Genomic DNA, 25,892 nt, shown 5'->3' with positions numbered 1-25,892 from the left:
CAACAAATAAATAAAGAGCAATTGAATTATGTATTTACATTTTAAAAACATAAGTTTACAACCCTTCTCTTTTGCTTCTAATTTTTTGATAGGGTTTTTTTTTACTTAATACACACATATATTGACTATCCAACAAACTTCAAATTTTAACCGAGCAAAGTAAATTCTTCACTTTAATTAAAGTTGTCAATTAGTATAATTTCTTCAAATGGTATGTTTATGGTTAATTATTCATTGTCGTTAATGATACAAGATAACCTCTTAATCAATAGTTTATATATCTTCAACTTTGAGATTTACAAAGGCTTGAATTTCAAATAAAAAAAATTAAAATGACTTGAAAAAAAATTGGTTAGATATAAAGAAACGTCATGCAAATTTTGAATACAAAACTATTTGACTATAAATTTTCTTTATATAAAACACTAAATGGCCAAATATTTGAATTAGGTCACAACAATAATGTAGTCATTCGAAGATTTATACGTCAACATAAGCACAACATAACTAATATGTAATCGACATTACGTCTTATTTTGAAGTCATAAATTAAAAATTTACATATCATACGCTTGTTGTGATAAAAACAAAAACATATATCATCGACAAAAAAGTTAGAGATTCAAATATTTTCATCCCGTATATTTTTACTAAACGTTTTTTTTATATATTTTATCTTTCATATATACCTACGCTATTGAAAATGAAACTATAAATATCTCGATCATTAATCCATAGCTGAGCTATGTTGAATTAAGTTTAGTTGTTTTTGAAATTGAAGAGTATGTTGTTAACCCCAAAACAAAAATTTCTCATGGTAAAGTTTCGCCAGATTTAAGAGGCCCATTGTATAAAGAAAGGCCCAATTGAATTTTGTTGGCCCAAAACCCTGTAGCGAGCATCAGGCCGGACTTATCGGCCCGCTTATGACTATTCCGTGAATCGCGATCGGAACATTTAATGGTTTGTGGGGCAGAGAGCTTTCACAAGCTGCCACGATCGCATTTGATGTGATAAAGTAATGCAAACTATCCATTTACCTAATTTATTAATAGTTTTATTTGTCTTCGAGACAAAGAGAGAGACAAATAAAATAATAATATTAAAGTATATTAATAACTCATACTTCATTTAAAAAAAAAAAAAGAAAAACTATTTTGCTTTTTTCTTTTTTTGAACAAAAAAATATTTTCTATATTTTATACCCATTTTTTGCATCTTTAACAGATTTCAGAAAAAGAAAACAAATTTATCTATTTCTTCATTTTTCATTTTGATATAGTTTTTTAAAATATAGATAACAAGTAAATATAAAAATATTTAATAAAATAAATAAATTAATGCTTATAATTATCGAAAACTTAAAAGAAATAGTTATCTAAAAATACTTAAAATAATTGAAGTTTAGGTCATCCACTTGTTTGTAAGTAAGTTATAGTTCAATTAATTAAAAATTTGATGTGGTTCATACTATAATGTATCTTTTTTTTAAATAATATATTTAAGGTTTAAAAAGTATAATGTTTACCCAACTTTTATAGGTATGTGTTCGACTTTAATCAATTTTGAAATGTTTAAATGTTTTTTTTTCTTAATTGTTTTGGCGCTTCTGTAGCATACCAAATATTTTCGTAAGGTTATTAGAGAGTCGGTGGAGATAATAAAGCTGCAAACAAAATTTTACATTCAAATATTTTTTATAAAGTCTAATTAGGAGTGAAATTTTTAACACGAGAACCTTTTCATGTGCATACGAATGTAAATTGAACTAAACTCTTGATGGTGATGTTCAAAATTTGCTCAAACGATAAGATATTTAATGGATTACTACTTCGTAAACTTTGCTCAAACGATAAACTCCAAATCATTTTGTTCTATTATTTTCTTTTCCCTTCAAATTATCAAAATATATAGATTGATTTCCATCCTTGTAGCTTGTTCTGTCTTGCTCATGTATGCAACTACAAGATATGTACTGATATGCCAATACAAGCAAAGCAAGGCAAATAAGTAAAGAGAGACCAACATCCATTCATCTAAATTTAAGATAGAGCTAATAATTGTTTTTGAGTTTTTTTTTTTAAAGATTATTTACTATCAATATATTTTTTTCTATAAATGTATGTTTTGCTCTTCTAAATTTAAAAACTGCCAACTATAGAAGTTCTTTAAAAAAATATCCAATTTTATTATAGAATTTGGATTTTTTTTTTTAAAAAAGAGAACCATATTAGAAAAAATAGAAAACAAAAAAACAAGTTATTACAAGTTAAAGGATTGAATTACAATAAATTTGAAAGTTTGGAGTAAAAGAATGATATTTAGGAAAGTTAAAGGATTAGAAGGAAAGAAAATTAGAAGGTTTTAGGGAGTAAAATGAAATAATATTTATTTTAATAATTTGCTAAAAAGCAAGAAATGGGAAAATGTTTGATGATTTAGAGAGGGATGTGGGAGTTGCGACCATTTCAAAGCGACCTTCTCGCGAAAACCCCAGGGCCAGCCAAATCTGTTTCCTCACAGGGGAGAGAGAGCGATGACGATGGCGATACCTGGGAACATTGTCGTTCTTCTTCTCCTTATGTTGCTTCTCATCCTCCTTCTCCTCCTCATTACCTGTAAACCATGGCGTTTCTTTTCATATTCCCGTTCTCGCACCATCAAGGTTTTTTTTCCTTTCTTTTTTATTTTATTTTATTTTGTTTTCTTTTCTTTTCTTTCATCTCCTTTTGTTTCTGTACATTTCTGCATTATTTATGTAATGCTGCCGATTGATTGCTAATACGTTGTAGAATTTGAATTGGAATGATATGAATTCTTATGTTGTGTTTGTAATTTTTGGAGTTTTTTATTTTTCAGTTGTGAATTGTGATGCGATCAAGAAATTGGGGTTTAGTTGGATGGTTTTTGTACTTTTATTTTTGGATTGATTTGTTTATTTCCTGTGATGGGTTGGATTTTGTATTGATGGGTGTTGATTGTTTTGTTCGATATATATATATTTTTTTTCATTTGTGGGGATTGGTTTTGTTATTGTACGTCTCCTGGAATTTCTTTTTGTGGAGTGATATTCCTCTGGAAATGCTGGAGTGAATAATTGGAATCTACTAGGTGAAAATAAGTAATTGTTCTTCTGTTCTGTTGTGTATAGCTAATGGTTTCGTGTATGTGGCTTTTCTTAGGGAGCTCCTTCATTCGCTTCCTGATAGCTGGATTCAGCTCCTTTGAGATTCTGCTCTCTAAAATATGATTTTTTTTTAAAAAAACGTTCGTCATCCTTATCCGCCTTTCTGCCTCCAACCGATGTAATGTTAATTGATGACAACATGTTTTGAGTCTTGATTGACTTGTTTTTTCTTGTTGTTTGGCATTTATGAGGCGAGATATTGATTTTGAATTTCTTAAAAGAAAAAAAAAAAGCACTTTATAGTCCAGCTTTCAAAAATTGGTAAAAGATGTTAGCTTCTAGGATAGCGATTAAAATCTTTTGTTATTTGATTACTTTATTTGATTTTTTAAATTTCTGAAAAGTAGAATACCTGGTGATCTTTTTATCTTCTTTATTATTATTTTTTAAAATGATAAGAATTGATGCAACGATCATGTATTTTTAGTTGTATGATATATGAGGCTACCATCTTCTTAATTTTCTTTACATGGTGCTACCTCCCATGTTTTCTTTCAGGTTCCTGACCTTGACCTTGAGAGACCCCTTGTCTCTGATGCTGCGGATGTCACTCAAAACCAATTCAGTGAGCCTCCCATTGATTATGATCTGGAGGGTGCACTTCAAACTGATGGACATTTTCGGTCCCCAAGATTACAGGGACTAATTCATAAACAAAGACTGCCACCTACATCACCCCATTCAAGTCAGGGTAACTGACTCTGCTGTGTCAATTTCCCTTAAGTATCTTTCTCACCGTGTATGGTTTATTAATTCTTCATTTTCTTTGTTGGTTTGTTCATTTCTCTCAGGTGATAGATTGGTTCAAGATGTAGTTCCCAATCCTTTAGAAGTTATTTCAGTTGGTCAAACCCTTAAACGTACTTACTTTCCGAACCAGATTCCGAACCAGATTCCAGAAGTTCAAAAGCATGCAAAACTGAGTCCGGGAAGTGAGCAACTCCACGAAATTGCAAGTCAAGATATCTCACATGGAAGTAATTTCTCATCTCATTTGTTTATTCAGTGAGGCTATTATCAAATGTAATGTATGCGAGTATGTAAAACATACCTTCATATCTTTCTGTTAGAAGTGCAGGAAGTTACCTCACTTTGGAGGTCGCCTCCGGTCCTTCTCGTGGAGTTCGATATTCAATACATTCTGCAAACACATCGAGGCTCCCATTGACGCTTGGAAGAGTTCCTCAGAGTGATTTACAGCTGAAAGATTCAGAAGTTTCAGGGAAGCACGCCTTGATAAAATGGAATCTAAATGTAAACATTGCTATAGTGGTTCATCACCTAATTACAATTTACATTTGTGTTTGTTTTACTTGTGTGTTGTTCTTTCTTTCTTTCTTTCTTTCTTTCTTTTCTTTTCTTTTCTTTTTCTTTTTCTTTTTCTCTTTTTTTATTAAACTATTAATTTGTATATATGCAGAGTATGAAATGGGAGCTTGTGGACTTGGGGAGCTTAAACGGGACCTTATTAAATTCTCAACCAATTAACAATCCTGATTCTGGAAGTAGACATTGGGGTGAACCAGTCGAGCTTGCGAGTGGAGATGTTATAACTTTTGGTACAACCTCCAAAGTGTATGTAAGTTGACTTGCCCCTGTATTTGTTATTTCATATAGTAATTTCTCATTATAGTAGTAACCATCCTGTGCTGGCTTAATAGTGGCCAGTGGGATTAGAAAACTGTTCGGTTGTATTTTTTAGTAGTCATGGGTTGTAACTCGTAACCGTGAAGCCTCCTTTATGATATTTAAAATCTCAAGTTTCTCAACACCAAATGTTGTAGAGTCAGGCGGTTGTCATTTGGCCTTAGTTGAGATGCACATAGGAGGGGAACGCAACCCAGGTTATAGAAGGAAAATGCCATTATTGTAGTACATGGAGCTATCTATTTCTATCACAACGCTGAAGAGAACAATATTTTTTAATATTTTATATTTTACCTCTTTGACAGGTTCATATTACAGCTCAGGTTGAGAACCATATTCCCTTTGGAGTTGGTTTGGCTTCAGATCCAATGGCTTTACGTCGAGGTGGAAAGAAGCTTGCCATGGAAGATGTTTGCTATTATCAATGGCCTCTTGCTGGGGTTGATCAGGTTTTAGTGCTGGCAATTTATGTTTTTTATTTTTAATGCATACCAAAATGGCCTAACTTACACGAACATTTATCTGGCAGTTTGGACTCTTTGGTATCTGTGATGGACATAGTGGAGTAGCGGCTGCCAAATCTGCTAGCGAGTTAGTATCTGTTTTCAACTTCAGCATTGTTGCTTATAATTATTCCTTTTAATGAATCTAAAAGAAACCTGAGTATATTTAAGATCAAAATACCACAAATCAGAGGAGACTTTATAGAAACTTCAGTTAGCCGTTCATGATATAGTCTTAGATAGAAAACTTAGTGAACTTATTAAAAACTGTTCTCAGAAGGGTTCTGCCAAGGGTGCACTATATGGAAATGAAATTGACGAGTCACAAAAGTACCTGTAAAGTTTTCTGGAACTTGAGTTTGTATATACTAATATAGATTGTATGACATCATACTTTCTGTCCTGTTTGACTTTGACATGAGAATATGTGCTAAAATATTTGAAGACTTTTTGGTTTGATTGTGTAGCCCCTTTTTGTAGTTAATTTTGGGCTCCCTCTTATCCTTTGTTTAGTTTGGGTCCTTTGTTTACCACCCTATTCCTTTCATTATTTCTCAATGATAGGTCGATTTCATACAAATACACACACACAATTAAAAACCTGTATTTTCCTGTTTTTCCATCACTGGAGTAGTGGCTTTCACCTGCTACTTTACTAATTGTGAATATTTGTATTTTTAGAATGCTTCCGGAGAAAGTTGCCACAATTCTATCTGATCCACTAAAAAGGGAGAGGGTAGTATCTCTTCATGATGCTTCAGATGTTCTTAGAGAAGCATTTTCTCAGACTGAAGCTTGTATGAATCACTATTACGAGGTTTCTTCACTTTCCCTTAAATCAATTATTTTGAGTATTGTGGAGCATTCATGTGTACTTTGTTTTAAGTTCTTTGTTCTTGTCCCAAATATTGTTTATCAATTGAGGCGTGGCATAGGTTCATAGACACTGCAGCAGTGGTTTTTTTCAAGGAATTTTCTACCGATATACGACAGGAATTCATCGTTCAAACTATGCTATATTAAAAATAAACTTGTGTTATAAAAAATGATATGAGTTTATATTTATATGAGAAGTGCAAAATTTATGAATGATATATCTGTTTATTTGTTAGATATAGACTCTCTCTGTGTACGCAAAGGGTTTATATATTTTATTATTATTAACTTTGTTAGTATTGTTGTTGGCAACAATTGTTTTAGACTTTATTATTACTGGTTCTGACTAATCTCTCTTTCCAGGGTTGTACTGCCACGGTGCTTTTAGTATGGGCTGATAGTGATGAAAATTATTTTGTGCAATGTGCGAATGTTGGGGACTCTGCTTGTGTTCTGAAGTATGTGTTTGCACTTCTATTTGTTTTCATGTATTGAATGACAAGAATGATGTGGAGGCAGCCATGTTTATACCATAGGAAAAAAGAACAACACTGGACGCTTCATGAGCACTATACTCTCACACGCAGTGAAATTACAAATAATAATAAAAAAAATAGAAAAGAGTGAGAAATGAGGACATGTTATAGTTACTCTTACTTGAAAGCATTTTAAGTTTGTTTCTGTTGTAAGGTAGAAATTGATGTCTTCTTCTTTTTTGTCTCTCTCTCTCTCTTTCTTTCAGTGTTCATGGAAAGCAGATGAAGATGACAGAAGATCACAGAATAACTAGCTATTCAGAACGACTTCGAATAGAACAAGCAGGAGAACCATTGAAAGATGGAGAGACACGTTTGTGTGGTAATGAAAAAAGTGTCCTTCACACTACCAAATAATTACTTTTTGAATGTTATCCATATTGCTCACGCCTTGCCTCCCTGCCTCAGGCTTGAACCTTGCAAGGATGCTTGGTGACAAGTTTCTTAAACAACAAGACCGTCGTTTCAGTTCAGAACCTTATATAAGTGAAGTTGTCCATGTAGATCAAGGAAGCAAAGCTTTTGCAGTGATGGCAAGGTGATTTTACTTCTGATCAATATGAACCTTTCTTCTGTTATAGTAAATAGTAAATGGCATGACAAAAAATTGAGGGTTGGGGATCTGAATGAATCCATGCTGGCTTTTATTCCATTAAATTACAAGTTTGGTCCTTGCATTTTCAGTTAAAATTAATTGTTCTACTAGATATGAATCTGAGTTTTACGTCTGATGAGACTCTAAACTTTCAATTTTGTATCTAGTAGTTATGTTTTAAAAAATCTTGAATAGGTCAATAATCTTAGACACAATTTTGAAAGTTAAAAGAACGCATTGGAGTTTAAGGATCGAGTAAACACAAACTTGAATGTTCTTTGAACTGTTAACACATTTTTATTAGTATGGATCAAATAGACAATAAGCTCTTACGAGTTGAGCAACTAAACTGGAATGTCACTCTTCGTACACATTTGAAACTTTACATCGAGGGAAAGGAGAAGTGGCAATAGGAAAAGGAGGGAAATAACTACGAGAATGGTTCAATTCCATAATTTTTGCCCAGATAAAGTTGGAAATTTGACATGTGATTCTTCATTAATCACAGTGATGGCTTTTGGGATGTGATTGGCGTGAAGAAGGCAATGCAGCTGGCCATTCAGGTATCGACTTTTCTTTTTTCATTTGCTTTTGGAGAATCTATGTTTCAACTGGAGAAGTGATTATGAATTGTTGCTGCTGTAGGCTAGGGAAAGATACTCGACAAGTGCCGAAAATTCAGCCGAAAAGGTTGCGAATTTTTTGTTGGGGGAGGCTAGAACACTGCGTACAAAAGATAATACATCCATAATTTTCTTAGATTTTGAGGTTTCTAATAGAATCACTTGTAAAGTTGAACCACAATAAATTATGTATTACAACAAAATGTTATAGCATCATCTTACTTAGTAATGATTATTATATTTTGCCTAATCTTCTTCAGTTCCTTCTTTATATAAAAAAAAAAAGAAAGAAAGAAAAGAAAAACCCAATTGGGATCACCTTCCCAAAATCATCCACATCTTATATTTTCATTTGTAATTTTACGTCAACAAAAGTTGAAATATGTGAATTAAAATAACTCAGTTCTTTATAATTTCTCAAATCTAACTTAAATTTTAATAAAATTTGATTTTGTCTTTTTTTTTCTTTCTAAATCTAAAAAGTATATTGCACTTAAGATTCATCTGAAAAATAATAATTGTAAATTTATTTGAAAATTTTAAAGTTAATATAATTGTGAAACCAAAATCACGACAAAGATTCCAAAAAGTATGTAGTATTTGTATACAAAATTTGGTATAAACAAGAAAAAAATTGGAATTGTTTTTTGGGGAAAAGATGATATTAATTTGAAAAAATTAATAAATTTTAAGTGTTAATAAAGCTTGATGTTAAGCCGAGATAAAACAAAAAAGTTGAATTTTTGGCCAAGTCTTGGTGGTTGATTTTGAGCGACAAAAAATTACTCACATGCATTAGGGTGTCAATTTTGAAACGTGACATATGCATTAACATATATAACAACATTTTAAAAAACTGTAAATATAACCAATTCTATTGCTTAACATTGATAGACCATTAATTATATGATTTATCATTCATAAACTTGGTTATATTTACAATCTTTTAAAAATTTTATTATACATTTGATTGTTATCATAAAATTGATATCCATTATAATTACCCTTCAAAAATGTTATTTCTAACCAATTTTTTAGAATGGAGAATAATGCTGTTCATTTTTAAATTATTTATAAACTATTTCTAAAACATTTTTTTTATATATAAAAGTAGATAGTAAAAAAAACAAATATCAATAGATCATAACCATTACATACTCCAAATCAAATATAGAGACTAATCCGAATGTTTAAAAAAAAAATTAAAAAGAAAAAAGAAAAAGAAGAAAAATAAAAAGTTTAAGGGGCAGTATGGACATTTCAAGTAGCGGGAAGAGGTGTGTTTGGTTACGGAAGATAAAAAGCAAAGAAGGGGAATAAGGGCAAGGGAGAGGCTCCGGCGTTAGCAAAGCAAAGGCACAAAGAAAATACAGAAACACATTGGAGAAGCGAATTTGGGAATTCAATTTACGCGCGAGCGACTCATCGGATTTTTTTTAATTCTTATTTTAATTTCCTCTATTTTCTTCTCAATTTTAATTAGCCCTCAAAATATAAATAAAATAAATAAATCCCCCCTTCTTCTTCTTCTTCTTCTTCCTCCTCCTCCTCCTCCTCCTCTCCCGCCATGAATTTGGCTCATCTCGACACCGACCTCTCCTCCCTCGACCATCTTCATTCCACTAGGTCCCTCATCTCTGCTCTCAATTTACTCTCCCGTAATCTCCCTCTTCCTCCCGACCTCCTTGAAGCTGTTTCTTCCATTTATTCCGCTCCTCAACCCCAGGATCCCACTCCTTTCAATCACTCGGTACGGTACTCATTCTCCATCCTTCTTCCTTTAGGGTTTAATCCACTTCTCTTCATTTGTTTTCTTCTATATGTTTTCGTGTATTGTCTGAATTTAAGCAGGGTGCTGATTCATAGATCTTTAGGTTCAACTTATGTTATGAATTTATAGTGAATTTAGGTCGTAATGGTGCTCATTTAGATAGAGGTTTGTTTCTTTTTATATGTTATTGTTGTCTGAGTTGTGTGCTGCTGCATTGTTTTGTATGGTTGTTTAGGAGGAGGTTGATGATTCTGTTCAAGAAGATTTATTGACTGACCTTGGAGATGCTTTGGCGAAGCAACGTTCGAATTTTGTGTCTGGTTCTGGGTTGGAACGGTCCAGAGAAGAGCGGTATGGAGGTTGTGTACGACGGCGGTTGAATGATTTAGAAGGTGATTTTTATTAGTTTGAGATGTTATGGAAAAACTTTGAATTGAAAGTACTACCTTATGTGTTGTGTTTCTGCATTGTTATTGGTTTTGAATTATACTACATTATGTCTTTATTAATCATTTGCAGTTGGTTAAGGGTGTATTAAATGGTTCATTATTTGTTACTTATTCGTTTAGTAATATTGTACCAGAATTACCTTCAAGTAGAGGGGAGGAATTACAGACAAAGTGCTTGCTTGAACTGTGTGGATTAAAGGTAATCTTGCACTAGAATATGTTATTCACATTTGATTTGACTGTTTCTAAAATGTTGATTAATCTTCACTTATTTTTATTATTACTATTATTTTATAAACAATTATCAAAATTTTGTTTAAATATTAAAATAGAAAGTTACTATATTGGTTGTTATTTGTTCCATAGTTTGGGTATTGATATTCTGTTGATGATGATAAATTGGTGTGGATTTACACAGTTTCATTTGGTACTGATTGATTACAGTCATTTCATTCCAGTTACTAGATTTGCAAAAAAAGGTACGATCTGCTGTGAGTTCAGAGTACTGGCTTCAAGCAACTTGTGCATATCCAGACAAACAATTATATGACTGGGGCATGATGCGACTGCACCGTCCACCATATGGTGTAGGAGATGCTTTTGCCATGGAAGCTGACGATCAATTGCGGAAGAAGCGGGATGCTGAGGTTATTTTTTGCCGATTACCAATTCTGTTATCCTTTCATGCACCTCTGAATATTTGACCCCATGGACTGTGAAATATATTTATCATATTATTAGATTGTTATTTGAACAGTTACTCTACTGGTTTTTGGTTATTAAAAGCCGATTTAAAAGGGCATATCCAACTTTTGGTTGGAAAGGTATTATAAACTCTCTTTCATAAGTTCAAATGTAGGACTTTACTCAGTGCAGGGCTTCTTTAAACAATGCCAACCTGAAAAACTTTTGCGACCCCATGTCCTAAGGATGATGCCTTTTTCCATGACCTTTCTGTATTTGTTCTTAGGAGATATTACTTCCTATCCACCCAAAAAAAAAAAAAAAACATATCCAACAAGCGCTCTTGCAAACTTTGAGGATTATGAGAAACTGTTAGCTCAAGAACTTTCATAATGGATTATGAGAAACCATTATGAAAAATGTATGATTTTGTTTTTGTGTTAGAAAAGGAAAAATGTATATTCTTCAGTGAAATTGCTTTGCTTGTTGTATATTATTAAAATAGCATAAACCTGTTTTTGCAGAGGACATCAAGGTTAGAAGAGGAGGAGAAGAACCAAATTGAGACTAGGAAAAGAAAATTTTTTACTGAGATATTGAATGCTGTACGTGAGTTCCATTTACAAATTCAAGCTTCTATAAAACGTCGGAAACAGAGAAATGATGGAATTCAGGTATTGCCTCTTTAAATTCTTTCCTTATCTAAATTTTGATTTTGCAAAGAGAAGATTTTTCTATTAGCAACCGTGCTTTAATTTTTGATACAAGTAGGCTGCGGTACATTTTAATTGAGGGTTAGTTATGGCTGGCAGATAGTAAGGGGTTAGGACTATGAACTGAACTTGTAGGGTAGTTACATGGAGTGCATATCATCGGTAGATGTATTAAGCTGAGTAGAAGGCAGGATGTATATTGTAGAGAAGGGAGGCCAAACCTCACAATTGCTTGAAAATTTTCTCACACGTCTTTTTCGTTTAACTAATACTTCAGTTCTAGTTCTATCAGTGTCACAATTATGCGAGCTTGGAAATATCGTTCTCTTTCTTGGAGTGAACATAAATTATTAATGATTTAGAAAAATTGTTAGGACGACTATAATCTTTCAATTACCGTGCACCTTGACAATGATCCATCACATGATATTCGGACAGGCATGGCATGGGAGACAAAGACAACGAGCTACCAGAGCAGAAAAACTTAGGTTCCAAGCACTAAAGGCGGATGATCAAGAAGCTTACATGAGATTGGTTAAGGAGAGCAAGAATGAACGATTAACAACTCTTCTTGAAGAAACAAACAAACTACTTGTTAACTTGGGTGCTGCCGTCCAAAGACAGAAAGATTCTAAACTTGCTGATGGCATCGAGACCTTGGATGAATCTGATGTTGATTTAACCGAGTTGGATTCTTCAAAGAATGCAACCCCTCAAGATCTATTAATAGATGAAGATCTAGATGCCATTGATTCAGACCGAAACGATGAAAGTGGTGATTTGCTTGAAGGACAGCGACAATATAACTCAGCCATTCATTCAATTCAAGAAAAGGTACCCAAGAAATTCATATGATTGCATTGGGTTTTAACTTATATGGTAAATCCATTTCTCTGGTCTATAATTCACGTGTTAAACTATGTGGAACAGTGGAAGTCAGGATTTAGTTAACACTTGGAATTCTTTTAAGAAGTTCATTTTCTGAATGTAAAGTGTATGTCAGTAGAAAATATTCTGAACATTTAGGAAAATTCAATTCAGGAAAAGTATACATAAGTAGGACTGGTCAAGCAATACTATGCACATTTTGATTACGAATAAGATATTTCTAGCTTCCTCAGACATTGCCCCTGGGGATACCAAAAGCATTGCAGAATTTTCTGTACTCTGTTTTATATTTTCTTGTTTCTCTTTTCCATCTTCATCTGTATGTTTGTTGGTAACTTGGTATGCTATTTTAAATTGATTTCAGCACTCTTTTTTAATGCACATTTCCATAGAGTTTCAAGAGAACTTAGAATCAAATAACCATAATTCTGCATGTCACTGAACTGTTAAACTTTGTATAATTGAAATCTGACTAATAATTCAATTCTACAGGTCACTGAGCAGCCTTCCATGCTACAAGGAGGAGAATTGAGGCCCTATCAAATAGAAGGACTTCAGTGGATGCTTTCATTATTCAATAATAATTTAAATGGAATATTGGCTGATGAAATGGGTCTGGGAAAAACGATACAAACAATCTCACTGATTGCTTACCTCATGGAATACAAGGATGTGACTGGACCTCACTTAATAGTTGCTCCCAAGGCAGTACTGCCGAACTGGATTCATGAATTCACAACATGGGCCCCTAGGTACAGAAGAAAATATTTTACACTCACTTCCCTTACACATGCTTTTCATTCTCTTGGCTGTTCATATCTTTCTATATAGCTTGTTAAATATACAATATTCAGATTGGAATGAAATTTTTTAATCCTAGAGATGTGTATATATGCACGAACGCAGTCACATTGCATTCATTCTTGTTTTCTTTGTTTCTTATCCAGTATTGCTGCAGTTCTTTACGACGGACGTCAGGAGGAGAGAAAAGCTATAAAGGAGGAGCTACTGAGTGAAGGAAAATTTTGTGTGTTGATTACACATTATGATCTCATTATGAGAGACAAATCATTTTTGAAGAAAATACACTGGTATTATATGATTGTTGATGAAGGCCATCGGTTGAAAAATCGTGACTGTGCTCTTGCACAGACACTTGCAGGGTATGATACTAATACCAAAGATGCCTTTTTTTCCTTGTAATGTCAAATACTATTTCTTATCCATGCTTGAAATATCTTAGGTGGCGTTTGGCCCTTCAAGGTGGGTGGGTTGAGTGGTAAAAAACCTACCCACCATTTGGCCAATTATTAAAGAGGGTTGTTATTCAACCAACCCATTTTTTTTATTCACGTCAACTCTTCTAGTTACTCCTCTCTAATAATAATTACTGACAACCCAGCTTTGTGCGCCAATCGCCCCCTAGTTACACATTTTGGGGTCTCTTTCTCTTTTTCTGAATTACACTTTTTCCGGAAAACTGTGTTCAGTTAGCTCTTTTTTAACTGTAGCAGTTAGTTTTTTCAACCATGCCTTAATTTTCCTACAAATCTTTATCCTTTATGGATTATAATGTAGAATTCAAAGTTATATAGATTTGAAACATTTCCTTGTTTGCAGGTACCAGATCAAACGTAGGCTTCTCTTAACTGGTACACCTATCCAGAACAGTTTGCAGGAACTATGGTCCCTGCTTAATTTTCTCCTGCCGCATATATTTAATTCAGTCCAGAACTTCCAGGAGTGGTTTAATGCACCATTTGCAGATCGGAGTGATGTTACTCTGACAGATGAAGAAGAGCTATTGATCATTCGCCGTCTGCATCATGTGAGCATTGTCTATTCGCTTTTCTCCACGTTTGAGTTAATTTTTCATTTTTTCGTTTTTGTCTGCCTTTCTAATATATTTCTCTTTAGGTTATTAGGCCATTCATATTGAGGAGGAAAAAGGATGAGGTGGAAAAGTATCTACCTGAAAAGTCACAAGTCATACTAAAATGTGATATGTCAGCATGGCAGAAAGTATACTATCAACAAGTCACTTCTATTGGCAGAGTTGACACTGGTATGCTGTATATGCATAGTATGGGAATTTCGTCTATTTTTCTATTTCACTGTGTTGCATTGCTAACAATTTCGTCTAAATTCCCGTGATCCCTCAGCTGACGCTATATATTTTGGTTTGAATATCTTTGCTGTTCTTTTGAACTTAAACCTTCTTTGATTATATTTTTTGCTCGTCTATTTACTGCTTTAATTAATAACTATTTGCTTTTGCAGGTTCTGGCAAATCCAAGTCCCTACAAAATTTAACAATGCAGCTGAGGAAGTGTTGTAATCATCCATATCTTTTTATTTTGGGAGATTATAATATTTGGCGCAAGGAGGAGATCATCAGAGCTTCTGGGAAATTTGAACTACTGGATCGTTTACTCCCAAAGCTACATAGAGCTGGGCATAGAGTCTTGCTTTTCTCACAAATGACTCGTCTTATGGACATCCTTGAAATTTATCTTCAGCTACACGAGTTTAGATACCTGCGACTTGACGGTTCAACAAAAACTGAAGAAAGAGGGGCTTTAGTGAAGCAATTTAATGCTCCAGACTCCCCATTCTTCATGTTTCTCTTGAGCACTCGGGCTGGTGGTTTGGGTCTGAACTTACAAACTGCGGACACTGTTATTATCTTTGACAGTGATTGGAATCCTCAAATGGACCAGCAGGCAGAGGATCGAGCACACCGTATTGGACAAAAGAAGGAAGTAAGGGTATTTGTCCTGGTTAGTGTTGGATCAGTTGAAGAGGTTATCCTGGAACGTGCAAAACAGAAGATGGGGATTGATGCCAAGGTTATCCAGGCTGGACTTTTCAACACAACTTCAACAGGTTTGTTATTTTTTAAAATCTAATTACCTACTGTGATGCCATTTTTGTTCAAAACTAGTGATTGAATCCTTTATTTTGTTTCCCTTTTGTTTTGTACTTGAGAGGTTTGCAATGTTTATATATCAAGCAGAAAATTGAACAATTACATTTTCAGTACATATGTGAAGCCATTTTGATGGCTTTTTTACGCTGCCTTCAACTTTTTTATTTTTTGCCTTTTCCATTCACTTCTGTCTGCCTCCATTTGTTTATTCCAGCTCAAGACCGAAGAGAGATGTTAGAGGAGATTATGCGCAGAGGAACTAGCGCACTTGGCACTGATGTGCCGAGCGAGAGAGAAATCAATCGCCTGGCAGCTCGATCAGAGGAAGAATTTTGGCTGTTTGAGAAAATGGATGAAGAAAGAAGACAGAAGGAGAAATATAGATCTCGTTTGATGGAAGAACACGAAGTACCTGAGTGGGTATATTCAGTACCTGAGGGTAATGAAGAGAAGAACAAGGCTTCGGAAATTTTCGGCATCGCTGGAAAACGAAAAAGAAAGGAGGTGATTTATGCTGATACACTGAGTGATTTGCAGTGGATGAAGGCTGTGGAAAATGGAGAAATTCCAAGCCTTTCAATGAAAGGAAATAGAAGAGAGACTCCCTCACGTGAAGGCAGTGCATCAACCAGCAATGTTACCAGCACAAGGGCTGAGGATAAGCTGATAGAATTTGACGATAACATGCCAGTAATGAGTGAGGGAACGAGTGAAGACAATTCTGGTTTAGAAGGAACCCCCAAGAGACAAAAGTGTGAAGGAGTAAGTAGTCGAAAACACGAATTCCTCGCCGAGTCGGGAAGCGAATGGAGTCGATGCGTAATAACATGGAAAACACATAAAAAGAAGCGGTCGAGCTATGTCCAAGGTTCTTCTGATTCTAGACATAACTCCAATGGAAGAGGAAACGGATGGGCTTGATTAGAGATTCAAAAACATCGAGGGAGATACCATAAATAGCGAAAGAGTGCCACCATTAACTTCAGCATTGCTACCGAGTTCAGCTTAGCAATTGATACTCCATGGATGAACTTCAGCTTTACACATTTTTATCAGCTGATTGAAGAACAAGAAAAGAACGACAGTATTCTCCTTTTGAAGCGTCAATGGCCAATTCTCAAGAGCTCTTCCTCATCCATTCAATGTTTGTATAATTTCTCGTATTTTCTTGATATAGCGACGTAGATGTAGACATATTTATATACATATTTCTCCTTGTCCACTGTTCTCTAATTAATATAAAGCCTCTTCAATTAAAATGTAGGCTTTGACCTGAAAATGCTTAGAAAATCTTCCCATTTTTCACACCAATTATTATTATTTTCTAATTATGTTTGTTTGTTGAAATTGAATTGCAATTATGTCGTTGCCTTAATGATTTCTTTGAAATTTCCTAGATCCCACAAGTCAGAGACCTCCATGAGCTCGAGTCAAAGCCATCAACATTAAAAGCTACACCTTGGCCTTTTGCCTTTTGTGTCCATCTGCCAATCATTTTCTGTATTCTATCTTGGGTGGATGGCTCCTTAACTAATATTAATTACAAGGATAAGGATCATTTTGATATTTCATTCTTTGGGTTCTTTTATCTTTCAACTCAATTTTGATCCCATTGTATATTCATATTAAGGCGCTAACCTGAGTACTCGTACTCATGCTCACATAAGTTTATTTAATCATTGAGTGAGTAAATATTAAGCTATAAGGTTCAACGTCATAACTATTTCATTTCTAATCCTCTTTTTGATTGTTTAAAATTAAACTTATAACTATTTCATTTCTAATTTTTTTTTTTAAAATTAAACTTATAAATAGTATAACTCTCTATCTATGTAGCTAAATTTTGAAAAAACACTTGGACATTTATTTTATAAGACGGAAAATAAAACTAAGAACTTTATTTTTAGTAGATTTTTTAACTTCGTTATTCTTAATAAAATCTTTTAAAATAGGTGTTCGAAGTCAAAGTTTTAAATAAATATATATTATTGTCTATATTAGTTCTTGTATTTTCAAATATTCAATTTTAATACTTATTTTAGTAAATCTTAAAATTAGTCCCTCAAACCTAATTTTTATTGAAATCAATTAAAGTATCGTATTAGTCCCTTAAAGCTAATTTTTATTGAAATCAATTAAAGTATTGTAGTAATTTCATGGGAAGAAACCTAATTGTAAAAATATTTTTAAAATTTAGAGTGAAAATGCTAATAAAAAGTAAAAAAAATATATATATATATATATAGAATGAACTAGTAATTCAAGATTTATTGAAAATCAAATGACTAAAATAAAATGATATTTAAAATAAAATAGACATTTTGTGAAAACCATTTTTCTTTCAATTTAATGCACATCATTTTCGTACAGAGGGAGCCACCGTGTGTATAATATGTGACCCAAAAAACGCTGACTACTCATTCAAACAAAGATTTCTAACATGCACTCAAACAAGTCAAGAATACTAACATGCGCATAATTTGTCTTCAAGGTGGAGCCCTCATCCATCCTTTTTTTGTCAACGAAGGATCAACGGCCCTTAATGTGATCGTGGGAGCCAGTCAGACTTTAACAACTCCACCAGCTACCGGACCTACGGGTAACTATTTTCTTTCTTTTTTAGAAAATATTAAAAAAAAGAAGATCAAATTCATTATTTCACAAATATATTTTCATTATTGGAAATGTTGTACCCAATTTAACCTAACTTATCTTAATATATATAAGAAAAAGGGTAATTTCGTCAATAAAAGAAAAGTAGGAAGAATAGAATAATAACCGCCGTATCTGACCTGGCCCAAGATTTCCCGCGTTTGATAAAATGGATACTCAACTAATTCCTTCCTCTTCCCCAACTCCACCCTTCCCAATACTCCAATTCCTTTCTTCCATCTCTCAATTTCTCTCTCCCATGGCGTCCAATACGATTTCTCCACTCTTCTTCTTCTTCTTCCTTTTCCTCTCCTTCTTCCCTTCTTCTCATTCCCTCAGTGGTAAGTCTAACCCCATTTTCATCCCTCATCTTCACTGATCCTTCTTCTTCTCATTTTCCTTCTCTCTTTTCAGGCTATTTCATCGATTGCGGTTCCACTTCTGTCACCACACACGACGGCCGCACCTGGCAACCTGACTCCGCATTCGTCTTCAGTGGTATCAACAAGAACATCACCGACCCCGTTCTTGACCCTACGCTTTCCACTGTCCGCTCTTTTCCTAGGGCTCTTAATCGCAAATTCTGCTATGTTGTTGGACCTGTGTTTCGTACTCGGAGGTATATGGTTAGAACCACCTATTACTATGGTGGAGTTAACGGCGTTCAGTCCCCCCCGGTTTTTGATCAGATTGTTGATGGGACTGTTTGGAGCATGGTTAATACTACCGACGATTATGATAGGGGATTGACGTCGTATTATGAAGGGGTTTTCGAAGCTAAGGGGAAGTCTATTAGTGTGTGCATTGGTTCTAATACGTATACGGATTCTGACCCTTTTATTTCTGCTTTGGAGGTTGTGTTGTTGGGGGAATCTCTTTATAATACTACAGATTTTGTTAACTATGGATTGCGTTTGGTTGCTAGGCACAGTTTTGGATACTCTGGTTCCAACTTACGGTATGAATTTGATCTAATTACGAGCTTCTTTGAAGTTTTCGTGCTATGGAGATTGAATTGAACTGAATTTTAATCCCTTGTTCTCGAAGCTAGATGCCTTGATGTGTTTATTGTCCTTTGTTTCTTATTTTTGGAATTACTTATATTTTCAAGTTTTTGAAGTTTGAGTTGATGGTTTCTAGCCAGAATGTTTGTAACTTGTGTCTGAATCTGACGTGATGAATTTGATTAAACTTGATTTCTGCAATTGCTTTTTGGTATTTGTAGGTTCCCTGATGACCAATTTGATCGGTTCTGGCAACCATTTGGGAGTAGCAATTTGAACGTAACCAATAGAACTGTGTCTGCCTCTGGTATATGGAATCTCCCTCCATCTAAGATATTTGAGACAGAGCTTAGGACTGATCAGCTGGAACCGTTGGAGTTGAACTGGCCTCTTATTTCTCTTCCAGAAGCAAATTTCACATATTACATTGCTCTTTACTTTGCTAATGACCATCCTTCATCGTCTGATAACTCAAGGGTGTTTAGCATAAGTCTGAATGGCATTACATATTACCATGATCTAAATGCAACTTCAGCAGGTCATGTTGTTTTTGCAAGTCGATGGCCTCTTCATGGTTCAACAAAGATAACCTTGACTCCCTCCCCTCAGTCAAAACTTGGTCCATTGATCAATGGTGGAGAACTTTTTCATATCGTGCCCCTTGAAGCAAGAACTCTCGTAAGAGATGGTACGTAACTTTTTTGTTTAATGTTTGTTTCTTACACACACACACACGATATGTGCCAATCATCTTTAATGGAAGCATAATGGTATGCATCTACACTTCATAGTTTTTTCATGATGTTCGTAAAAGAGGAGATCAACTTAAGCTTAATCATATATGCTGTTTTTGGTCATTTTTTTGGTTCAATCATGTAATTAGAATGTAGTCATTTTAGATGCCTTGTGAGTGCGCATGGGGTTTGTCAATTCCAAAGGAAATAAATTTACAATTATTAAAGCATTGGAGAAAAAAGGAAAAGGAAAAGGTTGACATCTTATTTTTACTAGACATTTTCTGTTGGCCCATTTCATTCATGATTTATCACCTGCGATTTTAAGTGTATTCAGCAATATTTGTGCAATTGTTTTCCATTGCTAATTAATATGGTGACATAATTTGCTGTTCTCTTGAGGTTTATTTTTTCTAATTTTAAACATCCTAATATTGACTGGTTTTCTGATCACAGTTATCAATCTGGAGAGAGTGAAAAGTAGTCTGAACAATCCCCCAACTGATTGGATTGGTGATCCATGCTTCCCCCAACAATATCGGTGGACAGGAATTACATGTTCTGAAGGCTCTCGAATTCGTGTGATTACCTTGTGAGTTTGGACTCTTAATCGCCTTCAAATTTTACATTTCATATTCAATTCATGTTAACAAACTGATTCCCTTTCTCTTATTTCAGAAACCTCACGAATATGGACCTTTCAGGATCCTTATCACCTAGCATTGCCAATCTTACTGCATTGTCTGGAATGTTAGTATTACACTAGAACTTTTAGGTTGATGGATTTGTAATGAAGCTTTCTAATTTCCAGTTCTTTCCTTTTGCAGCTGGCTTGGAAACAACAGTTTGTCTGGACCTATTCCAGATCTCAGTACTCTGAAGTTGTTGGAAATAGTGTATGTTCTGGACTTATCCTTTTTATTCCATTTCTAATTGGACGCCTGTAATGGATTGAAAATTTGCATGTGAAAATATATTATCAGCGATAGCATTGAAGTGTTGACATGGTTGCACATCTGTAAAAAAAATTCTTTCCTCCTTCCCTTTTGTCAGTGGTTTGACAAGGGGGCTATAATATTCTATTTTATCACTAGCAGTTCTTAGTTTATAATGGACATTACCTGCCTTGAAGATATTTGATCAAGTTGGTTCCCTGAATATAGTGTTCGACACTTACAAATTTTGTTCGTGGATTCATCTTGTTAACCTTCTTTTAACTCTTCTTTTTTAACTTGTGTCAAATATTGAATTTATCTTTTCTTCCTGTGAAGGCATTTGGAAGATAATAATTTCAGTGGAGAGATTCCATCGTCACTTGGAAATCTGGCTCGCTTGCAGGAACTGTAAGTTTACTTGTATGACTTTATTGCCGAAAGATTCCATGCTGTCCCCTGGCTCAGGAAAATCTTGAAAAATTGTGTATCCTAAAATTATTCGTCTCTGTGGCAGTTTGCCGTTCTTCTGCAAACTTGTAATGTATAATTCTCATGCTTCTGATTGCATTGCCATTGCATAGCTGTTTTATTCATAAGTTAGGTAGTGTTATGACTTAAGCATGAGCGTCCTCTTTTTGGGATGATAAGGTGCTAAAGTAAGTAATTCTTATAAAGTTAAAGATGGATGCAAAAATTACAAACCATAACCATAGCATCGTATGTTTTAGTTTTCAAAATATTCATTTATCCATCTTGTTCTTTCTAGAGGACCACCTATCTTCTGGTTTAGTTGTTTTTCTCACCTTGTCTTGATCCTCTAAATATATCATGCAATTTGATTTACACTCTCATCTCTGCAAATTTTGTAGGATTTTTACTTTTTCTCTCTTCTGATCATCATCTTATGTCTTTATCCTACTTATGCTTAAATAAGTTTCCTGAGTTTTTGAAAATTTTTGTGCATCTTTTGATGACTTCAGGACTTGTTAGAACATTTAGATTTTTTTTTTATTAAATGGTTAGATTAACAGAAACTGATTAGGTTCTTGTTTATTTGGCTTGATTTCCTTCTGTTCTAGATTCTTATACAACAACAATCTGACTGGTGAAGTTCCTCAAAGTCTTACGAATAACGAAAGACTGGATCTTAGGTACCCATTAACTGCCCAGAAATTTTTACATAAAATTTTACCAGGTTTTCATTTTTGTTTCCTAACTTTTGTAATTTGGTTTATCAGGATTTTTCCAGGAAACCATCTATTGGGGCCGCCACCTCCTTCTTAGCAAATTTTTTTTTGTTTTTTTGTTTTGGTTTTTCCCTCTCCTGGAAGGTAATTGTAAAGCTAATTGTTTGCTCATGTATAGTAGTTTTTTGGGAAAGAACAGTTAAACATTTTTCCCTGTAAGTTCTTCAAGGAAACTGGCCTACCCATTACCCTGCAATTGTGGAATAGAAATTTGTGCGATAGCCTTCTTTGTTGTAAACTGTACGAGTTTCCAAACCCGGACGGTCCAAGTGACTTTATTCTTTGATTTATTGTCCACGTTCAATCAGCTCGTGTACTCACAGACCGAGATTACTATTCTCCCATTCCTTAATTGTGTGCAAATTATTGCCCATGTATAATTGTTGTTAATAATATATAATTTTGGGCTTGATAAAGACTTGTCAGCATTGCTATATTTCCTGTATTATGAAGTGGTTCTGTTCCTCTCAGTGAGTACCCTCCCCTTGGTCGTTTAATTTAGTGTGTGTGTTGTAGCTGATCCACTCTGTTTGCTATTACAGTCAAACCGGGCTTAGCTGTATCAGTATGCTTCCTCTTCATTTGTCGCTTTCACTTGTTTCTTCTGTATTCATTTTTATTAAATCGTTTGTCCGGCCCATCTGGCAGTCTCGTCTGATAGATTACTCTAGCCACATCTCCTCTACACGAAATTAATTCAATTTTAAAACATGCATACTCTTTTGAATTAATGTCAGATGTGCAGATACAGCTTCTCTGCACCACTGCTTCGGAATTCATAAATGGTGGGGGTATCATTGAGCCATCAAAGTTATGGAGTCTCTATGATCAATACATGGAGCCTCTAGGACCATTTAATTTCTTACAAAAAGTCAATCAGGTTCAGGTTGGATCTGTATATTTGGCCATTTATTTGAATCATTTAATTTGGCTTTTAATATGAGATCTGATGCATTTTTTAAGAATAACTAACTGTTTTAACAATTGAAGATAATTTCGGACCCAGGTTTCATTCTGAAAACTGCTATTGTGTTGTACTGAAATGTGGGTGACCCACTGATCCGAGGCTGCTGCATCCAGCATGTGACGTCGAACTGTTCACTACCAAATTTTGCTATTCCGGAGGACAAAGATAAAGTGTACACCAAAAAGGTATGTGGAACCAAAAAAGCGTAATTTGATTAATGAAGGAATACCAACAAACAAAAAACTAGAGGTCAGCATTTACAATCGTAGATTATTAGATCCACCGCCATAATCAACATTAATCCATACACAGACAGAAAGTTTAAAAAATTTGTCAAGAAATGACAATAGAGAGGGGGAAAGGGGAAAGTGGGAGATTAACACGTTGGACTAGAGTTGATGAGATCTTGAGCTGCTGACTGTAGCGTCTAATTTCATCTTCTCATCTATCAAATCTTCCTTTCTTAAGTGGGAACAAGGGTGGCAAAACACTGCTCTTCACCTGTGTGCAGATTGGCACATTAATCATAGGCCTTATTCTTATACTGGCTGATCTTGTCCTTTCCAACTTCTTTATCCTCTTTACGTTCTTCTCTTTGTTTCCTGTTGTCCCTTCCTTTCCTTCCTCTGTTGTGGCTGCATCAGCCATGGACCTGGAAGAGGAAGACGACGAGGACGAAGAAGAAGATGGCGATAGTGCAGATGAAGCACGCTGCTTCTTCAACCTCAATAGTTCTTTCCAGAGAACAGTGCATTTTGGTGGTCTTGGAGACGGGTCGTCGTCGAGAAACCAATTCACTTTGTTCTCTGCTTCCTTGTTTACCTCTATCTCCACCAAATCTTCTTCATCCACATCTTTAGGAGATTTCAGACTGATTTTGTTAAGCCGCTCTGCTTGTTGCATTTGCCAAAAAGGAAGAAGCTTCCCTTCAAAGAAAAGCTCATCAGCTGTAATCATGGAGTGGCTACTAACTTTATTAGAAAGAAACTCAAAATCAGCACTCCATGCCAGCTTCTCTGATCTATCCTTCTTCTGTCTCTCACAAATCTCTTGATCTCTCTCTATCTGGGAATTTGGAGTGATGGAAATGAAGTTGCTTTCATCAAGAAACTCAGAAGAGAAAGATATCCTAGGACTTGAATTTGGTTCAGTGGCTGGTAGTGGTGATGATGGTGGCGGCGATGCTTGAACACTACTACCACCACCACTGCCTATTGAAACCATTCTCTCTCTCTCTCTCTCTCTCTATCTCTCTATCTCTCTATCTCTCTTCTCTTGGTGGTGGTGGGTGTTTGGATTCCGGGAAATAGGGAAAGAAAATGATTGTGTCAGGGGTGGGAAAGTTGGGTAAATGAGCTTGAGTTTGGAAATGTGGGATTTATATAGATGTTTTGAAGGGAAAATAAAAAGTAGATGTTTGAAGGGGAAGTAGAGGGAGATTAATAAAAAAGCAAGTGTGGTCTGGTGAAGCCGAAACAAGCAAGGTGTGTAGGTTAAAAGAGAGTTGGAGTTCTATGATATGAAAGCAAAACAGCACATGGACACCTAGGGCTCTAGGGAGCTACCTGACAAAAAGGTCCTCTTTAGCAAATATATATAAAATTACTATTCTTTTGCATGGCTAACACTTCTATAAATCTCTCTCTTATCTTCCACTTGATTCTCTTTTATTAGAATAAACACTCAATCCCACGTTCTAACATTATTACAGATTATCCTTTGTCCCTTCTCCTTCTCCTAACTAGTGACAATCCATTCTAATGCTTCAAGTTAAAGGATATCAAATCTTTAGCTTTCACCCTTTTATATACTTTAAGTTTATTAAACAAACTTCTTACCTTCTAACCATTAGCTAGTTAGTTATAGAGGCAATTATGTCCAGCTCCTTTAATCTTACAAAGACATGTAAGATGTTGAGTTGGTTATTATAGTATATGGACTATAATAGTTTGTGTTTGAGGTGCATACTATTTTAGTTTGGATAGAAAATAATAAACATGGTAACAAAATAACTAGAGAAAATAAGTGAAAAAACAATAATTGTTAGAGTAAAGGTCCTGAAACAGTATTTATTGTTAGGTTATAAATAGTTGTACACGACATTTTCATACTTGGAACATTAAACACAGTGACCAACTTAACCGCAAGCGAGTTGAAGACTTGAACCCCCAAACTAAAATGTGAATGATGAAAAAATGTGAACAAAATTAATTTTAAGATTCTCAAAATTGTCAACTTAGCTATATTTGTAAAAGATAAAGGTAGGTTATTGGTTTAAAGAAACAAATGAATATCCTAAATAAAATTTGACATTATAAAATATTATATATAGACTTTACTATAAGAATAACATTTTAGTGAGCTTTTTTTGGCTTTTGTAACGCTCCGAAAGCTTTATATATATTATAAATATATTGGTAAAAGCTATAAAACATGGAGGAAAAAGAGGAGGAAAAGGTTGAAGAGCTATAATTAAGTACTATGATTGATTATTGAAACAACCACTAATACTAAAATAAAATATCTTATAATTTTGGTTTGACTCAACATTCAACATGTAAATGGAAGGAGTCTGAAGCATCCATGTGGTCACATCACATGAAATGTAATTTTAATTTTTCAAGCCATGTGATTATAATAAACTTCCACATTATTATTATTATTCAATTTACTTCAATTACCCTTCTTTACCCATACTTTTCATGTCATTTTCCACCCCAAACCCCAAGGGCTTTCTTGTCATCTTCACATAAAAAAGTTTATGCAAAAAGTAGAGGTGGGATGAATTAATATTATAAGCTTCAGTTAAGATTTGTAAGCTTTGATTAAAATCCAGACAGCTAATAAATATAATGCTTAATTTTGGGTTATTCTATTATTAAACTAATTAAAAAATTAGAGTTCTTTTCTTTTGTTTTGATTATCTCTATGAACCACAGCACAATGTTCCAA

The 25,892-nt window shown here is 34.4% G+C and overlaps 4 protein-coding genes across 5 annotated transcripts; 3 read left to right on the top strand and 1 right to left on the bottom strand.

The window, feature by feature from the left end:
• Nucleotides 1-2,416: 2,416 nt before the first annotated feature.
• On the top strand, nt 2,417-8,217 carry LOC101217195 (protein phosphatase 2C 70). Of its 2 annotated transcripts, none has more exons than XM_011659281.2 (13): nt 2,417-2,665; nt 3,686-3,872; nt 3,979-4,164; nt 4,266-4,441; nt 4,608-4,766; nt 5,140-5,283; nt 5,364-5,425; nt 6,019-6,154; nt 6,577-6,671; nt 6,956-7,071; nt 7,158-7,287; nt 7,853-7,907; nt 7,990-8,217. In XM_011659281.2, the coding sequence occupies exons 1-13, from the start codon at nt 2,537-2,539 to the stop codon at nt 8,149-8,151; spliced, it is 1,737 nt and encodes a 578-aa protein (XP_011657583.1). In that variant the 5' UTR covers nt 2,417-2,536; the 3' UTR covers nt 8,152-8,217. The 2 variants fall into 2 exon arrangements, with proteins under 2 accessions (XP_011657583.1, XP_011657582.1); XM_011659280.2 differs by having other exon boundaries at nt 3,686-3,878.
• Nucleotides 8,218-9,308: 1,091 nt separating this feature from the next.
• Nucleotides 9,309-16,732, top strand: LOC101222943 (probable ATP-dependent DNA helicase CHR12). Its single transcript, XM_011659279.2, has 12 exons — nt 9,309-9,717; nt 9,974-10,130; nt 10,322-10,386; nt 10,646-10,834; nt 11,396-11,545; nt 12,023-12,418; nt 12,965-13,224; nt 13,420-13,635; nt 14,093-14,300; nt 14,390-14,537; nt 14,753-15,358; nt 15,616-16,732. The coding sequence occupies exons 1-12, from the start codon at nt 9,535-9,537 to the stop codon at nt 16,320-16,322; spliced, it is 3,285 nt and encodes a 1,094-aa protein (XP_011657581.1). The 5' UTR covers nt 9,309-9,534; the 3' UTR covers nt 16,323-16,732.
• Nucleotides 16,733-18,215: 1,483 nt separating this feature from the next.
• Nucleotides 18,216-22,389, top strand: LOC101222708 (putative leucine-rich repeat receptor-like serine/threonine-protein kinase At2g14440). The gene is made up of 9 exons (XM_004140211.3): nt 18,216-18,394; nt 18,468-19,011; nt 19,279-19,745; nt 20,248-20,383; nt 20,470-20,541; nt 20,619-20,687; nt 21,063-21,134; nt 21,806-21,877; nt 21,965-22,389. Exons 1-9 carry the CDS (start codon nt 18,223-18,225, stop codon nt 22,008-22,010), a joined length of 1,650 nt encoding a protein of 549 aa, XP_004140259.2. The 5' UTR covers nt 18,216-18,222; the 3' UTR covers nt 22,011-22,389.
• Nucleotides 22,390-23,126: 737 nt separating this feature from the next.
• LOC101216953 lies at nt 23,127-24,490 on the bottom strand. Its single transcript, XM_004140106.3, has one exon. It carries the CDS (start codon nt 24,162-24,164, stop codon nt 23,382-23,384), a length of 783 nt encoding a protein of 260 aa, XP_004140154.1. The 5' UTR covers nt 24,165-24,490; the 3' UTR covers nt 23,127-23,381.
• Between the last annotated feature and the right edge of the window lie 1,402 nt (nt 24,491-25,892).

This window comes from Cucumis sativus, chromosome 6 (genome assembly GCF_000004075.3).
Source record: "Cucumis sativus cultivar 9930 chromosome 6, Cucumber_9930_V3, whole genome shotgun sequence".
Classification (NCBI taxonomy): Eukaryota; Viridiplantae; Streptophyta; class Magnoliopsida; order Cucurbitales; family Cucurbitaceae; genus Cucumis; species Cucumis sativus.
The sequence above is the reverse complement of the archived record's forward strand: the minus strand, read 5'-3'. Positions and strand labels throughout refer to the sequence as shown.

Bases quoted from the DNA above. Each gene is read 5' to 3' on its own strand.
- LOC101217195 (XM_011659280.2), top strand. From the start codon at position 2,537: ATGACGATGGCGATACCTGGGAACATTGTCGTTCTTCTTCTCCTTATG. The intron at 5,284-5,363 runs GTTTTAGTGCTG...TTTATCTGGCAG, and splicing joins CTCTTGCTGGGGTTGATCAG to TTTGGACTCTTTGGTATCTG. The intron at 5,426-6,018 runs GTTAGTATCTGT...TTGTATTTTTAG, and splicing joins GCTGCCAAATCTGCTAGCGA to AATGCTTCCGGAGAAAGTTG.
- LOC101222943 (XM_011659279.2), top strand. From the start codon at position 9,535: ATGAATTTGGCTCATCTCGACACCGACCTCTCCTCCCTCGACCATCTT. The intron at 10,131-10,321 runs GTGATTTTTATT...ATATTGTACCAG, and splicing joins GCGGTTGAATGATTTAGAAG to AATTACCTTCAAGTAGAGGG. The intron at 11,546-12,022 runs GTATTGCCTCTT...ATATTCGGACAG, and splicing joins AGAGAAATGATGGAATTCAG to GCATGGCATGGGAGACAAAG.
- LOC101222708 (XM_004140211.3), top strand. From the start codon at position 18,223: ATGGATACTCAACTAATTCCTTCCTCTTCCCCAACTCCACCCTTCCCA. The intron at 19,746-20,247 runs GTACGTAACTTT...TTCTGATCACAG, and splicing joins AAGAACTCTCGTAAGAGATG to TTATCAATCTGGAGAGAGTG. The intron at 20,542-20,618 runs GTTAGTATTACA...TTCCTTTTGCAG, and splicing joins CTTACTGCATTGTCTGGAAT to CTGGCTTGGAAACAACAGTT.
- LOC101216953 (XM_004140106.3), bottom strand. From the start codon at position 24,164: ATGGTTTCAATAGGCAGTGGTGGTGGTAGTAGTGTTCAAGCATCGCCG.